The following is a 15,767-nucleotide window of genomic DNA, read 5'->3' as shown; positions in this document are numbered from 1 at the left end:
CAGGGGACTCTGGATTGAGAAATCTCTGATCATTGAAGTCCACATGACTTGGAACATGAGAGTACCGTTCTTGTGACTTTAGAGCATAGCTAAGCTTAAGGCAGTTATTTATAATGCTTTGTTTTGGACAGAAAATAATTTTTTTTTGCCCTTTTCACTGATCTCACAAAGAACATAGAGCTGGCATTGCAGGCACTCCCATAGCCTTGATGATGTGCTATATTTCTACAGTCTTTGCTGGCATGCACTAGTCACGACCAGCCCATGGAACCTGTATTTCAAATCACAGTGTCACATCGCAGGACAACTCTGATTGGCCAGTGCTATGATGTCACACTTTGAAACGCTACTTTTACTCAGGAGAAAATAAAAACTCATAACAGAGGGCTCTTTGAGCACACAGTGGCCTGGGGCTTTTCAAAATATACTCATGGATAACTGGAATTAGATACAGAATGTAAAGCTGTATTTTTACATCTCACTGTTCATTCTGACTTGTTACTCATAAAATACTGTCAGTGCCTTTTTAGCACAGCAGAGCGGTGCCTTTCTCTAAACATCCTTTGTTCACACTACAGGGGGCCTTCTGCGTGAAGTGGTTATTTTTCCTGTTCTGTGGTGCAGTTAACAGAAAGGGGAGAGCTGACACCACAGAAGGCAAAACAATCAGGCCACTAGACTGGGCACTTACCTCATATTCCTCTTTGAATCCATAGCCCTCTGCACATTTCATCTGCGTGATATGCTGCAGCAAGTCAGCCACACGGATGGCTGGATGAAGCTGTCCGGTCTGGTATGGCACATCTACTGGGTCTCGCTTCTTGTAGGTGTGTGACTGGACCAAGCTGCTTGTGTCACTGGCCATCGTGTGGGTTTCATCTATGAAAAGAAAACCAGGTTGTTTCCACTTATTAAAAGTATAAAATACATTGATTTCTACAAGGATGATTTTGATATCACCAACTTTGATTTAACCAACTATTTATCAGGGCTGTGCCAGAAAAAAGGTAAATCCATTTAGTAAATTATCCAGGGAGATTTCAAGATCGATTGGAATGAGGCAAAGTCCATGTTTCTACAATGTAAGCATTGCAGAACAGTCCGAACTATATACTGTTTTAAATATATATATATAAATAAATATTGTTTTGAAAACTAACTGATTATAAACAATATTTAAATTCTTTAGGCATTCAGTTATAAGCTGTAGAGAAGTTTCATCTTGAAACTTCATCAAGTCCCACTGGAATAAAATAGGACTTGTATTCTTCTTAGATTAGTGGACTATTAGATTTTACACTGTGAACTCAGAACAAATGTTTGGTGTGAGCAAAATAAAAAAATGCACAAAATGGATTATGGTTCATTAAGCTAGGACTGCAATGAAAATGTAGATCTGATACAACACTTTGAAACAAAATACAAGAGGACATATGCAAGAGATCATCTGCTTAGGGTAAATGTTTTGATTGGCTGTTTAGCATGCTGCAGAACCAACAACTTCACAAAATATCATGGGCCATCACATTAGGCATAAAATGTTATATGTCAACTGACATGCAAGCCAACACGCAACAGAACCCACTGGGTTGCTCAAACTTTGTATGAAACACACACTCTCCCGCCCCCTCCACACCTTTTTGATGGGGCAAATGGGCAACTTACCATTTATTGGCACTTTTAAGAAGAACCATATCAGGAGAAAAAAAGAGGAGGAGAAAAAGGAAACAGGGCATAAGCAACAGTACTACATTAATAATTACAGGTAATTTTATATTTGTAATTTAACTTTTACAGCTTGGTATCCTAGCTGAGTCACAGATTATGTGAAAGAGGGCACGATTCAAGAAGCACTATCACTTTCCCCTTGTTTTCATGGAGTTTTTATTTTGTTTAATACTTGACAAGAAAAAGCCCCAAAAGTCTGAGGAGTAAGCATCATCATAAATATTTTCTTTGCTGAAAAAAAAATGAAGACCAAAATTTTGTATTTCTCAAAGAGTATTTTGTTTTAGCTAACTGAAATAACAAAAAATTGTGCTTTAATTTGGTCAAAATACTCTGCAATGCCCGCACACTAACTGTGGGAAATGGTTAATGAAATTAATATATTGTAACAATGACTGCTATGTAAAATGTGTTATATAAAAGGGGATTGCTAAAATAATACGATTTCCATATTCTTTAGTTAAATTTATTATAGTATAGAGCTCCCAACACTTTCTTTAAGAACAGGCCCAAAGATTTCACACAAACACCCAAAATGCTACATCTGCTCATCAAGGGCCAGTTTTTGATCTCGGTGTAAATTAAAAGTTACTCCACTAAAGTCAAGGGAGTTACTCACTGAGGTCAATGGAGTCACAGTCATCTTACACTGATGAAACTGAGATTAAATCTGGTCCTCAGTGAAGAGTTTAAAATGTGAACAATGCACCTAAACCTAAACTTAAAATAATATGTAGCAATATGGATATGAATATGGATATTTCACTATGTCTCCTGCCACTTTATTAACCTCATCCAATATAGCAAAAACAATTTTACATTTTTAATAAATAAATTTGGCTACTTTTGCCTAACATGCAGTAAAACTGTATTGCAAAGCACCTTGGGATGCATGGCATGAAAGGCGATATACATGTGTAGTTACAGCATGTTGTTGTTGAAATGGCACCCGAATACTACAAGGCGGCTAAGACACAAAAGACAAAAAAAAGTGTAGAAGTTGATTGTATGGTTTTTTAAAATTTATGTAGAGTTAGATTATAGGTTTTATTTTTGTTCAAACGAAGGTATCACCATAACTCTGAAATTCCTATTAAATATTCAGATGGCAAATCTTGTCAGGGTCTCTGGGCTGTGAAAGTGAGACAGTTCAGCCCATACGCCTCTCGCTCCAGGGGGTTTCTCTGTGTTGTGGACTAAATGGAACATTCATTCCTCCCTCCCTCCCACTGCCTCTCTGCCTCATCTAGCTCCCACCCTTTCAAGACTAAAACTATTATGCTATGTTTGGGACTGATCTTTTAAAGTTACTTTAAATGAAAAGGTTATGCTCCCTGGCTTGGATGGTACAATATGAATCCACCAGAAATACAGTATTTGCTATCTTCCTGCTTTGCCTTTGAAAGTGATAGCAAGACAGAGAATCTCCGACGTAAGAGTCAATTGCTTTTGCCAGCTGACATGGTGGATGCACCACAGCATGCAGCTTATTTAGTTTAGCTGGTGACTATAGTTATTGACCCCCATTATATTATCCAGTTATTGATTCCAATATATTTGTTCAGTACTGTCTGAGAACTATTAAAATGCATATTTAGTCAGCATTTATCTGAAACATGGGTGCTGCAGACATCTGCAAGACCAGTGGAGTATCTGGGTTGAGTTCCTTTTCTTTTCTTCTGTTACTTTTTCTTTTGAGTTTTGTTCAGAACACAGGAGGACAGGCAGGCATTACCTACCCTGCCTTTTCCAGACCAGTTGCCTCTCTCTGAAGATTAATTTAGGCATACACAACCCAGGAATATTAAGGGATTGTTTGTCAATATTTCACTTAAGGTGTTAGGTTAAACAAGAAGCTTCTCTCAATTGTCTGAAAATTAGTGAATATTGAAATACTGAATTGTTGAGAAGAAATCAGATTGTTGCCATTTGTTTCATTTAAAAAGTTTCGTATTAATTCAGTCAATTGTTTCAATAGGTTGAGAAGATGCTCATTTGCATGTTGAGTCTAAGGCCTTGTCTACACTAACACTGTAAATTGATCTAAGTTATGCTAGTTAAGTTACATAAGTTTTGTAATTTAAATGGACTTAAAGCGGTGTCTACACCACGCTATATTGACACGAAATACTCTCCTGTCAGCATAACTTCCGCCTCACATTGAGGTGGAGTACTGAAGTCAACGGGAGAATGCTCTCCCATCGATTTAGCGTGTCTTCACCCGACCTGCTAAATCGACGCTGCTGCATTGATGGCAGAGCCACCGATTTAGCACAGAAGTGAAGACAAGCCCTGAGTTTCCTCTCATGACTTTTTGGAAAATGTAAGTGTATTGTGACCCCTTTAGTAACAAAACTAAACAATAATCACAGTCATACGACTTCCCAGTAGGTCATGTAGACTCCAACTAGAAGTTCGACCCTGCAGTCCCTTATGTCCTGAAAACTCCCACTGGATAAGGAAGGACTGCAGGATTGGGCATTACATGCAGTAAGAAGCCAGCCATTCATGTCTTAAAATATATGGACTTCAAAATTAATTGTTGTTCTAAAATGTCATGGGCCAGATCCTCATCTGTGTTGCTCCACTGATTGAAGTAGAGCTGCTCTGATGTAGACCAGCTAAAGCTCTAGCCCAGTACATGTATGTATGCAGCTTTCTGATGATTACTTCTGTTTGAATGGAACACCAAAAGGTGTTAACTTAACCTTTAACAAGTGAAGCAACAAAAATATTTATTTTCTACAACAAAATAATGGGAGGACTCCTGAGGAGAGTAAATACAGATTGTATACATTAGCTAGCTAACTCAAGAACTTCTCTCTTACAGTTTCAGAGAAGGAGATTTTGACACCGAAAGTGCATCTTTTTTCATGTCAGAAATGTTTGTTTAAATATTATTTCTCCTTAGAGAAACCTACCAAAAGATTTCTCATCGTCATTATGGTACAACAAATGACTGAAAAAGTTTCTGAGAATCCATTTGCAAAGCTTATCATAATCCTGATAGAAATATCTAAATTTTTCTCCTGGCAACAAAGGTTTTCTTCCTGACCACCACAAGGTCAGAACATCTACTGGATGAGTTGCTGCATGAATGGAAAGCACAAAGTAATCGAAAATCTCAGGCAGTTAAAAGGCTCAGCAAATTTCATTTGCATGCAGATTATTACATTGTTACAGTGACTACCATTACATTCTCCCTGATGTACACAAAATATAAAAATGCACAGATCTTTTTCCTTTGGATGTCATATTTAAATGAGCTTTCCTAATTATCCCTCCAGCACAATAACTTTGCTGCATTAGTTTTTCAGAAATCACATTCCTAAAGTGCAGCTCCCTGTAACTGTCACTTAACTATACTTAATTTCTTTTACCTCAATGCAACTGCTTAAAGCCAGAAAATGACATGGAAAGTATTATACTTTATATACAAATTCATAGTGATTTGGAGAAAAGGGAAGAGGAAGAAAAATATGTATTGTAAAGATAAACCATTGTAAAGACAGAGCTCAAGAAGCAGCATAACACTTGGGTTGGAATTCTTGCTACAGTGCATTGTTATACCTTTATTTAATTTTTTAAAATCTCGGTTTAGGTGAAGGTTAGTACTGTGGAAGTAACAAAGAACAAGCCATAAGACAGGCTTGTTACTTATTCAATGGAAATGCAATAGCATCTCATGCTACTTTTATTATAACAGCTTGAAAATGCCATTTTCCTTCATTCTTTTTATATTGCACAAATAGGAGGTTGTTGTTTTTTCTAAATTCCTAGTGGAAATGTTTCATACTTTAAATGCATTTAGTCCTATAGTGCTACCATATTATTCATTTTTGTGACAACTGATACATAATAAACGATACTTTTATAAAGTGCCATATTGTCATTTTGCTGTTCAAAACACCATCTTCTCTGAAACTTCATGGTGACAGGCATGCCAGTAAACTGTGTGGTATTGTAAGAAGAAATGATAGCTGGTAGATGGCCAGACCTTTATTTTGACTGATTTTCTATATCATCCTTAATTAGGAAAATATTATTTTTACAAAAGTGACATCTTCAGTTCACAGATAAAACTGAAAATAATGAGAAACTATTTTAATTGCCATGATAATCAAATTCTCTTGTGTCATTCCAAATACATGCATAAACATTTCTTCATAAAACCACATGTGAAAGCAATTTTTCTCTTCCCCCATCCCCCAACTTTGCACCATGATGGTAGGAAGCCAGTCCAATAACTGTCCTGAGCATTCTCATTGCAGAAAAGCTTGCTCCCCGTCCCAAAAACCTAATGCTCTGGTCTCTTAGATACTACGTTCTGTAACCCAGAGCTGCGCCTTTCAAAATTATTTCTGCAATAAACTTTGATAAAGGGAAATGTTCTCACCTAAAATTGCAGTTGGCACAAATGGATCTGTCATACATCATAAGCAGGTCAATGCAGAAAGGTAAAAAGAGAGAGAACAGTAAATGATTGATAAATGATCCCCAGTTTTCCTGCAGAAAGCCACACTAAGCAACTACTTATAATATGTTACAATGTATAACGCTCCTATGGCAATGTATAATAAAATGATAACAGTATACATTTTGATTTTTAAGGAGGGAAACTGGTGCATTGCATTATGAAAGGATGAAACAAAGACAAAAAATGGTTACCTGGGTAATAAGAATTAGGCACTGTTGTGCTCAGTGTGTTAGTTTTCATTGTAAATGAAGAAGGGGAGGATACAGCTGTAAAGAGAAGAAAATTTAGTCAGTGGCAGCAAAGAGAAATGTTGCTGTTTCAGATTGGAAATATACGCATATGAAATTGATTTAATTTATGGCCTGATCCTGCCCCCTTTGAAGGCAATGGCAAAACTCCCAATGATTTTAATGGAAGCAGAAAGTATGCTGGGTAATTACTAGAATGGTTTAGCTAATATGGACCAATTTTCTGAAAATAGTTTTGATCAGATAAAGCAATTTGATCATTGTGAAGTTTTCCATTGATGGCTAGCATATTTTTTATGTTTCGAAGGTAAGACTGAATGTAGATCTTCAAATAAGCAAGGAACAATGACAGCAATTGCTTTTGACAGTAGCTCTGAGAATTAAAAGGGTTACCTAACAATACCACAAATAAGTTAGCCAAATATTCTTCTACAATTCATTTTTTTCTTTGCTGTACTACTAACAGTTCAGATCGGTGGGTAACATACATGCATATCGTACTGTTTCCTGAAGGTTATTCTTTTCTCTGACAGTGTTTTTCAACCAGTGATTCACATTTCAGAATTGGTACTACTACTTAAAGATGTAAACACTGGTAATTTTATAAGGGTGTTAAATGAAACAATCTAAGCTGAGTTAATTCCATAGTATGACATACAACCCATGCATTACCATTAAAAGGACAGAAATAATCAGTGGGTAACAGACTGTTAATTATAAAACATCTAGGGATATTCAGCCAAAGAGCCATCAGAGACTTTTAAGCAAAGGTTACTGCACATGCAACCCTGGTGGCTGATGCAAGTTGTGGTGCATTTCACTAGCGCTCCATCTCAGTTATTCTATTAGATGTAAGGATATTCTGGGCATCCTAGTAACCTCTCAAGAAGTTCAGAGACCTAAATATTGAGCAAGGTAGGATCTGAATGTGGAGACTATGCAGCTACAGAGCTGAGAAATTTCAGTGCTAGCTTGAGCTCCATCTTTGTTCCCGAGTCTTTGGACCCTCCAGGTGCCAGGTGCCTGTCCCTTGCATAAGATGGAGCAACCTGAAAGCTGTTCCTATTTATGCTGGCTGTCAATGTTCCGTGCAGCTGGGGATGACTGCTCCCCTTTTCCCGTGGTCGCACCCCTATATCAGTAGTCAAGAAGCAGTGGCAAGGGTTCCCTTCTGCTGGGGGCTGGCTGAACTGGTCAGAACAAAAAACTGCCCTAATGCAAGGCAGGATCTCGGCCACACACTGTAATGAGAGTGGAGGATACTCTGAGCCCCTCATAGGAATGAGTCCTTAATAAAAGATCAATACAAACAGTTTACATTGTCAGCCTGGTTCCTGTGGAAGCCACATTCATTATGACAAGTTTGCATTTAAAGTTCATCCTCAGTGAGTATAAAATGTCAGAGTTCCATTGACTTCAACAGAGCTACAATGATTTACAAAAGATGAGGATCTGGCCTCAAGTACTTATTGCTTCCTGGACTATAAGATGTACTTTTGCTTTTGTGACCATCTAATAGCTCCACAGCAAAAATATATCTTGGTGAATAAAGATGCAGCCAAACCGTGATCCCCTTACTCCCTTGAGGAAAGTATGGGACCTGGGTGTTGGTGGTGGCCTGTGATATACAGGAGGTCAGACTAGATCTGGGGTGGGCAAACTTTTTGGCCCAAGGGCCACATCCAGGTTCTGAAACTGTCTGGAGGGCTGGTGCAGTGTATTCAATTGCTCCCAGTAGGAATGTGCTACTTACGGTGTACTGCTTACAGCTGCCGGTCCTGGTGCTCTGAGCGGCATGGAAAGGGAGTGGGGAGGTTGGATAAGGGGACGGAGGTCCCAGGGGCAGTAGGGGGCAAGGCACAGGGGCGGTTGGATTGGTGTGGGAGTCTCAGGGGGCCTGTGCACAGGGGTTGGGGCAGTCAGGGGACAGGGAGCAGGGGGCGTCGGATAGGGGGTGGGGTCCTGGGGGGGAGGTTAGGGGCAGGGTGCCCTGGAAGGGGGTAGTCAGGGGACAAAGAGCAGGGGGGGTTGGATGCGTCGGGAGTTCTGAGGGGGGCAGTCGGGGGCAGGAAGTGGGAGGGGGCGGACAGGGGCCAGGCTATTTGGGGAGGCACAGCCTTTCCTACCCAGGGTGCAGTGTATTAAATTGCTCCCTGTAGGAATGTGCTACCTACGGTGTACTACTTATGGCTGCCAGTCTTGATGCTCCGTAATTTAATACAATTTAATTATTGGGGGGCAATTTCATACACTACACCTGGTGGTTCATGCAGCCCCGCTGCCCAAAGCGCTGGTGGCACGGCGAGCTGAGGCTGCGGGGGAGTGGCTGAGGGCTAGCCTCCCCAGGCGGGACTCAAGGGCCAGGCAGGATGGTCCCACAGGCCACAGTTTGCCCACCTCTGGAGTAGATGATCTGGTGAGCCCTTCTGGCCTTCAGTTCTATAACTAATCTCAGAGACTGCAATGGGCTGTTCCCATGAGCAATGCAACTAAGACTGGACCCCCCAAAAGTGCTATTTTAAAGCAAGTCCTAAACAGAGATGAAATTGTAAATTAACAGCTACAAACTTTGAACCTGATACTCACTATCAAGAGAAGCCTCATTGCATAAATCTAGTAGAAAGTGTTTGCACAATTGAGTTCTTTAAAGATAAAATCTTAAGCATACTATTGAAAAGCAGAAACAACTCTCTGTATAATGTTAATATGAGGAACAAAATTAAAACGTTGATAAATTCGCAAACTGTGCAAACATTGTGATATACAAAAAACCCGCCCCAAAACTCCAACAAATGGGATTTTTGTTTAAGCTTTTTCCTGTGTTACTTCATGTAAAGATTTTTGGTTCTCTTTTTTCTTCCTGTTCAGCAGTTGTGAAAACAACTGTTCTATTTGTAGTATGGCCCTTGCACAGTTCTTACCCCAAATGAAGGTCTGCAGGTTAGTACAAATTTTAATGTGTGAAATTTCACTCCCCAAAATTTCATTTTCAGGATATATCACAAACATGAGACATTTGGAGAATTGCCTATCAAACTCCACACTGATTAATTTCAGTTAGCTCTTTCTCTGCACTAACAAGTGAGAAAGCATCATCCAGCACCTGATATAATAAGACAGATGTAACACGGATAAACTGAGCTTTGGGACATCCAAAGATACTAAGTGATGACATTTAAAAAATAAAATGGGGAGGAGGGTGAAGGATGTGGGGGAAGCATAAAGGATATAAAACTTTCAGCACAATAAACAGATGGGGAAATGCAAATCCACACCTGCTGCAGAATGTCTCTGCTGTTCATGTGGAAGAAAAGGAAAGACAGAAAAGCTCAGTTATCCTTATTATTTTTAAAGAATTCTTGATGTCTGACAGTCCTGCTCATTAGAATACATGCTGTGATGTGTTGCACAGTGGGAGATACTAGATCCCATGGATTTTCCACAAATGAATAACCTGTCCGCTGAATTGATTGGGTAATGAGAAGTATTTTAAGAACCATTTCCACCCTCCTTCCCCCTTCAAAAATAAAAGAGACTGCTGCATCCCCAAGCATTTTGAACTTACATCTTCCATTTAGATTGTGCGTGTCCATGAAAGAGAAAGCTTCGTCACAGTTGGTGCCTTGCTCAGTGTAGCTTTTATCCATTGAATTCACCATCACTGTCATTTCCTGCCGGGTACTACTCAATGTCTCTTTCCGCTTTTTAGCCAATTTTCTTAAGAAATGAACATTGGGGGGAAAAATAAAACTTGGTAAGAACACACAGAATAGCTGTTTTTTTATAGTTTGTAATTATTTTATGGAATAACTTATTACAATCACTAGTGTTATTTCAGACAATTTTAAGCAACCTAACATCTATTAAATATCATCTGTTAATCAAGGGCCAGCTTCTGATACTCTTACATGTGTAGAACAGCACCTGGTTCCGGGGAAATGCCATTGATGTAAGTGGGGCTATTCGTAAAGTGCTGAGTTAGGGTAACAGAAACTTGCCTCAACAACAGAAAATAAAATAATAAATTTATAAAAAGCTATGGCTCTGAAACTTGCTGCTGCAGGGTTGTTTTTTCTTTTTCTTTTTCCTTTCTGTGTAGACAAACCCATAGTGACCAAGATCTTGAAACCAACTGGATCTGGGGGCAAAAGACAGTCTTGGTCTCAGATTGATACAACTGGTTGGCTACTTTAAAAATTGGACCGTGTATAGCAGTGATACTCAGACTGCAATGGTTCAGGAGCCAAATTAGCGATGAACATTACTCCAAAGAGCCATAGTTGTGTGAATTCATTGTTTCATTCACTATAGTACTATATATTAATGTTTATACTGTATGAAACAGGAAATACTTAGTTTTTATTATATTATATAGTTATATAATATTATAAAAACTAAATATTTATAAATATATATATTTATAAACATAATATATATAAAAATTCTCACAGCAAAATGACTGATAGCGTATTATTATTTTACCAACTACAATTGGTTAATAATACAGTAAAAGCAACCTGAATGGTTAATAATTAAATCACACTGTGTTTTAATATCACACGCTGCAAAGAGTCGCAGGACACACATTACAGAGCCACTTGCGGCTCCCGAGCCTCAGTTTATTATCAGTATATATTTTTAAATAAGTGATAAATATATACCATTGATTTAGATCGGGATGGGCAAACTTTTTGGTTTGAGGACTACATCTGGGTATGGAAATTGTATGGTGGGCCATGAATGTTCACGAAACTGGTGGTTGGGGTGCGGAAGGGGGTGAGGGCTCCGGCTGAGGGTGCGGGCTCTGGGGTGGGGCCAGAAATGAGGAGTTCAGGATGTGGGAGGGGGGGCTGGACTGGGGCAGGGGATTGGGGTGCCGGTGTGGGGGGGTGAGGGCTCCGGCTGGGTGCAGGAGGGTGGGATCGAGGGGTTCAGAGGGTGGGAGTGAGATCAGGGCTGGGACAAGGGATTGGGGTGTGGGTGGGGATCAGGGGTGCAGACTCCGGGCGGTGCTTACCTCAAGCAGCAGCATGTCCCCCATCTGGTTGGCCAATGGGATCTATGGCAGTGGTGCCTGTGGCGTGAGCAGTGCATGGAGCCCCCTGGCTGCCCCTATGTGTAGGAGCCAGAGAGGGAACGTGCCGCTGCTTCTGGGAGCCACACGGATCAAACCCCAGTCCCTGCTCCCTGGCAGGAGCTCAAGGGCCAGATTAAAACGTCTGAAGGGCCGGATGCGGCCCCTGGGCCCGTAGGTTGCCCACCCCTGATTTAGATCATATACCCTGGGCCTGAGTCTACTCTCACATATGCTGGTTTTCACAACTGAGTGACATTTCAAAGTGACATGGGCTATAAAAAGTCGATTCTGCCACTATCAGTCACATTGATTCCAATGGTACTACTCCTGGAGTAAGGTGCTGTTCAATGTGAGTAAGGGCAGTGGAATCTTGACATAGATTCTGATACCCTTACTCCATGAGTGGTCCCCTGAACGCCAATGGAACTATTTGTGAAGTAAGATGCTATTCAGCTTGAGAAAAAGTGTCTGAAATTAGCCCTTAATAATAGATCATACTAAAATGGGTGGGTTATTTGGAAGAACTAAAGGCAGAGCTTATTTATATTGTTTATGTTTGTTAGTTAAACAACTTTAATTGCTTTAAAGTTATAAAATAAATTGGCAAATTAAGGGCCAGGTTTGTCACCCTTACACTAGGAGGTACCTCAAACAGTCCCTTTCAAATCAGTAGAGTTAATCACCAAAAAGGTACTACTCAGTCTTAGTAAAGGAATAAGAATCTGGTCCTAAATAACTAATCAAATGTCACAGAATATATACTCCACACAAATATATGTTTTCATTAAAATTTAGATACAAAACACTTTGTTTAAACATGAGTTATGGACCCCAGCTGCTCTCTATCAACCCATAAAAAATTAGGAAATACAAAGTTAAGGATTAAACTTCAAGTTTGGAATAGGACATGACAACTCATATTTTTTAATTGTCTTTATAAAACCATATTCCCATCCTTAACTCTACCAAAATACAAATTGAAATAACTGAAGGTACTTATTAAAACGATAAGATTTAAATCAAGACTTGCATAAAAATTATCTTTGTATCTATCCTTCCCAACAAAAGCTTTCTATAAGCTCTCCCAAGTATTCCAGGTATGAAGAAATATTGTTATACCTTTAACTTTCTATAACTGAACCTAGTTCCCTTTGTGTTGTTCACACCTCCTCGTGTTTAGGATGGTTCTTGCCAGTGCCCCTTTTGATATGATTTAGAAAGAGGACTGCAATCCCATTTATAAGTTAAATCAGTTCTAAATGTAAAAACACCCATTTTAACAATATGCTAATCACTAACCATAATTGTTCCAAGCATGCTTATTATTAGATAACCCCCCTAAAATTTATTAAATATTTTGGATGGAATTTAGATGTGAGTGTGATTTGTAAAGATAGTATATATGAGGTGTCATACCCGATTCTAAACTTGTAGTTGAAATTTACTCCTTTACATTTTATTTCTTAATTATTTTTATGGTTTGATAAAGAGCAATCATAACCTCATATTAAAATGAAGTTTTCATTTCTGAATTTTAATTTAATGTTGGCATATCTAGAAATTCCTTTATGAATGACATCAGAGTATCTTATAAACACAACAGCAGGAAACTGACATATATCCCTGCATTTCCTACCTCACCCGCCGTTTCATAAGAAAAGAAAAATATTTTCCTTGCAAACTATAATCTATTTATTTTGGGATATCTATTTCCTAATGCATTAATAACTTAATAGAAGTCCTTAGATCACCCATGAAAATGGCATCTATTTTCTCCTTTGCCAATTTTTTCCTTATAAAGAATGCTGACTTACAAACACAATGGTATGAAATTGAATCTCCTTGCAGTTTATAAAAATACCCACATTTCGAAATAATACACACTGGAGATGATTCCACACATATCCTAATTAGTAAATTAAATTTGGTACAAATTCCCTATGGCATGCTGACAAAAAAAAAAAGGTTCTGAAAAATGATGAAACACTTTGATCCCAAATCTATTTTCTGACCTGTTTTTAAACAGTATTTCACAGGAAAAGAGTCACATATATAACAGATACATAGAAAATTAGAGCTTCTTCAAAACTATAATCTCTATTTTTCAAATTTTATTATTCCCTAAAGATTTAGAAAATATTAAGAAATCATTACCCTGAGAAACTAAAATCCTGATTAACCCAAACTATGGTCTGGTGACTGCTCCACCATAATAAATCGACTACTACTGAAAAGATTTCTGTTTTTTCACCCAAGGATGCAGCAGGGTAGGCAGGGCAGTCATTGCCTCTCCTTCTGCACATCCTCTCTAGCCCCAAACTACTAGTGTACAGACCTCCTTCCTGGCCAGAGTGCACTCTCCAAGTATCCAGGCCAGGACCTGAATCCACAACCTAGATGGTAACAATGAGGGTGTCTAAATTTGACCTCTGCAGTTTCATTAATAAGCCATATTTCTCTTTATTTCTGTGTTACTCAGACCAATGGGAAATACTCCTGACGAAGAACACACAACACCAGGTCTACAATGGAAGAGTTCTCTGTTTCTCTACTTCTGCACAGGCCTTGAAATGTGCAGATGATTTTGGTCTAGAAGATAGAGTGAGTGAACTCCAGTACTGTTCTACCAACTATCAATATAATTATCGATCTCTTTAGATAGTCTCATTCATCTTCCTTTCCCCATAACCAGAGTGGTCAGCATTATCCATCTCCACAAAGCCCTTAACTGCTGCCAAAGTCCCAAGCTCAGCACTTATATCTAGATTTCTTGTATGGTGGTGAGTAACTGCAGGGCCACAAGACTTTCTCAGCTTTTAGAAAAGTTTTCCAGAGAAGCCACGCAATATGACTGGCCGGGACTGCATTCCAGGGATATGGATCCATATCTGCAACTGACAGTCACAGCATTGACCCTGGTTACTCATCAGCATTATAAAAAGAGATCTGATTGATAGTGATAGTGACATCACAATCATCTGCCATTATAAGAGAGTCCTTTATTTTAGACTGAAATTTGCATCCTTCCCCAAGAAAGCTGAAGTTCTCACTTGTATTATTGTTTTGACAGTAGAACTCGACATCCTACAACAGATAATGTTCCTTGAGAATGAATCCAAGACACTATTATCTTCTTGCACTAATATTTTCTCAGTCCTTCATTTTAAGTTTTTGTTCCACATTTAGGCTATGACAGATTGAGAGGTACTGTACAGTTGTTATTATCATAAAAACATTCTGAATCTAATGCTGGAATACAGACTTTGTGGGAAAACATCAAAGCTGAAACAACTATTTCAAGAATTTGATATATAACAGTTAGACTTTTGTAGTGTGAGCAAAATAAAATCCTCTGGACTCAAGCAAGTAAACTTAAGCTGAACATAAAAATTTTATACTCAGGTACTCTGGATCTTGCCTAATGCTTTAATCTCTGCAGATCTCATATCATTTGCATAGAGCCACATGAATCTCAGGAGCTTTTAACTACACAAGATGTAAGAAATACACAAACCCCTGATGGTTCATATAACCATTCACCCCTCACTCTCTTAGATCTAGACTAAATGTGGAGACAAAGGAGATAGAATGTTTTATGAACTCCTCTACAGCAAAGTAACCTCATGCCTAGTCTCTAAAGATTCCCCCCTTTCTTCAGAGAAGAGTAGAGAATGCAATAAACAAGAGAGACAAGCAACACAGAAGCAAATTTCCACTCTAATTATCCAGGAAGCAAATTCTGCAACATTACACAAGGAAAGCAAAAATTACAAACTGACCCCACAAGCAGTGTCACTATCAACAAAGAGGAAATGACAAACATTACACAAGGCAGAGGCGACAAGTTAGTGTTGATAGTGGGGGAGCACGTATTTTGAACCCACTCCTCAAAACAAAAGAAATAAAAATATAAACCCTGCATAAATCAGATGGGGGGAGGGGGGTAGGAGAGGGGAGGGAGATTTCCCAGCGTGGAAACCTACAGGAGAGGGACCTTCCCTTCAGCACATAGCCTCAAAAGTCAGAAACTCTTGCAAAGTCAAGAGTCTTCGATGTCAATACTTCAGAAAAATATGATTTTAAATCAAAGTAAGAAGAGGTCATGTACTATAGTATAAATGCCAGTAGAGAGAGATGATATCTGGGGAATGGTACATGAAAGGACTAAGTTTCTTTTTCTCTGTTGCTTTTTTTTCTACATGATCCTACAGTTCTTGGACATACGTAGCTCCTACTG

The 15,767-nt window shown here is 38.9% G+C and overlaps 1 protein-coding gene across 9 annotated transcripts in view; it reads right to left on the bottom strand.

Moving 5' to 3' along the window:
- PTPRM (protein tyrosine phosphatase receptor type M) overlaps positions 1 to 15,767 on the bottom strand; it is a 682,939-nt gene that overhangs the window by 137,086 nt on the left and 530,086 nt on the right. For 4 of the 9 annotated variants that reach the window (XM_048840290.2, XM_075125313.1, XM_048840292.2 and 1 more), the window contains 5 exons: positions 10,019 to 10,170; positions 6,397 to 6,471; positions 6,125 to 6,151; positions 1,666 to 1,677; positions 692 to 879 (listed from right to left, as the gene is read on the bottom strand). In XM_048840290.2, coding sequence (XP_048696247.1) covers positions 692 to 879; positions 1,666 to 1,677; positions 6,125 to 6,151; positions 6,397 to 6,471; positions 10,019 to 10,170 — 454 coding nt within the window. The remainder of the gene's footprint in view (positions 1 to 691; positions 880 to 1,665; positions 1,678 to 6,124; positions 6,152 to 6,396; positions 6,472 to 10,018; positions 10,171 to 15,767) is intronic. The other 5 variants (XM_048840293.2, XM_048840295.2, XM_048840300.2 and 2 more) reach the window with 2 other exon arrangements.

The sequence above is a fragment of the Caretta caretta genome, chromosome 2 (assembly GCF_965140235.1).
Source record: "Caretta caretta isolate rCarCar2 chromosome 2, rCarCar1.hap1, whole genome shotgun sequence".
NCBI classification, from domain to species: domain Eukaryota; kingdom Metazoa; phylum Chordata; order Testudines; family Cheloniidae; genus Caretta; species Caretta caretta.
This window is presented reverse-complemented; position numbering and strand designations above follow the sequence as displayed.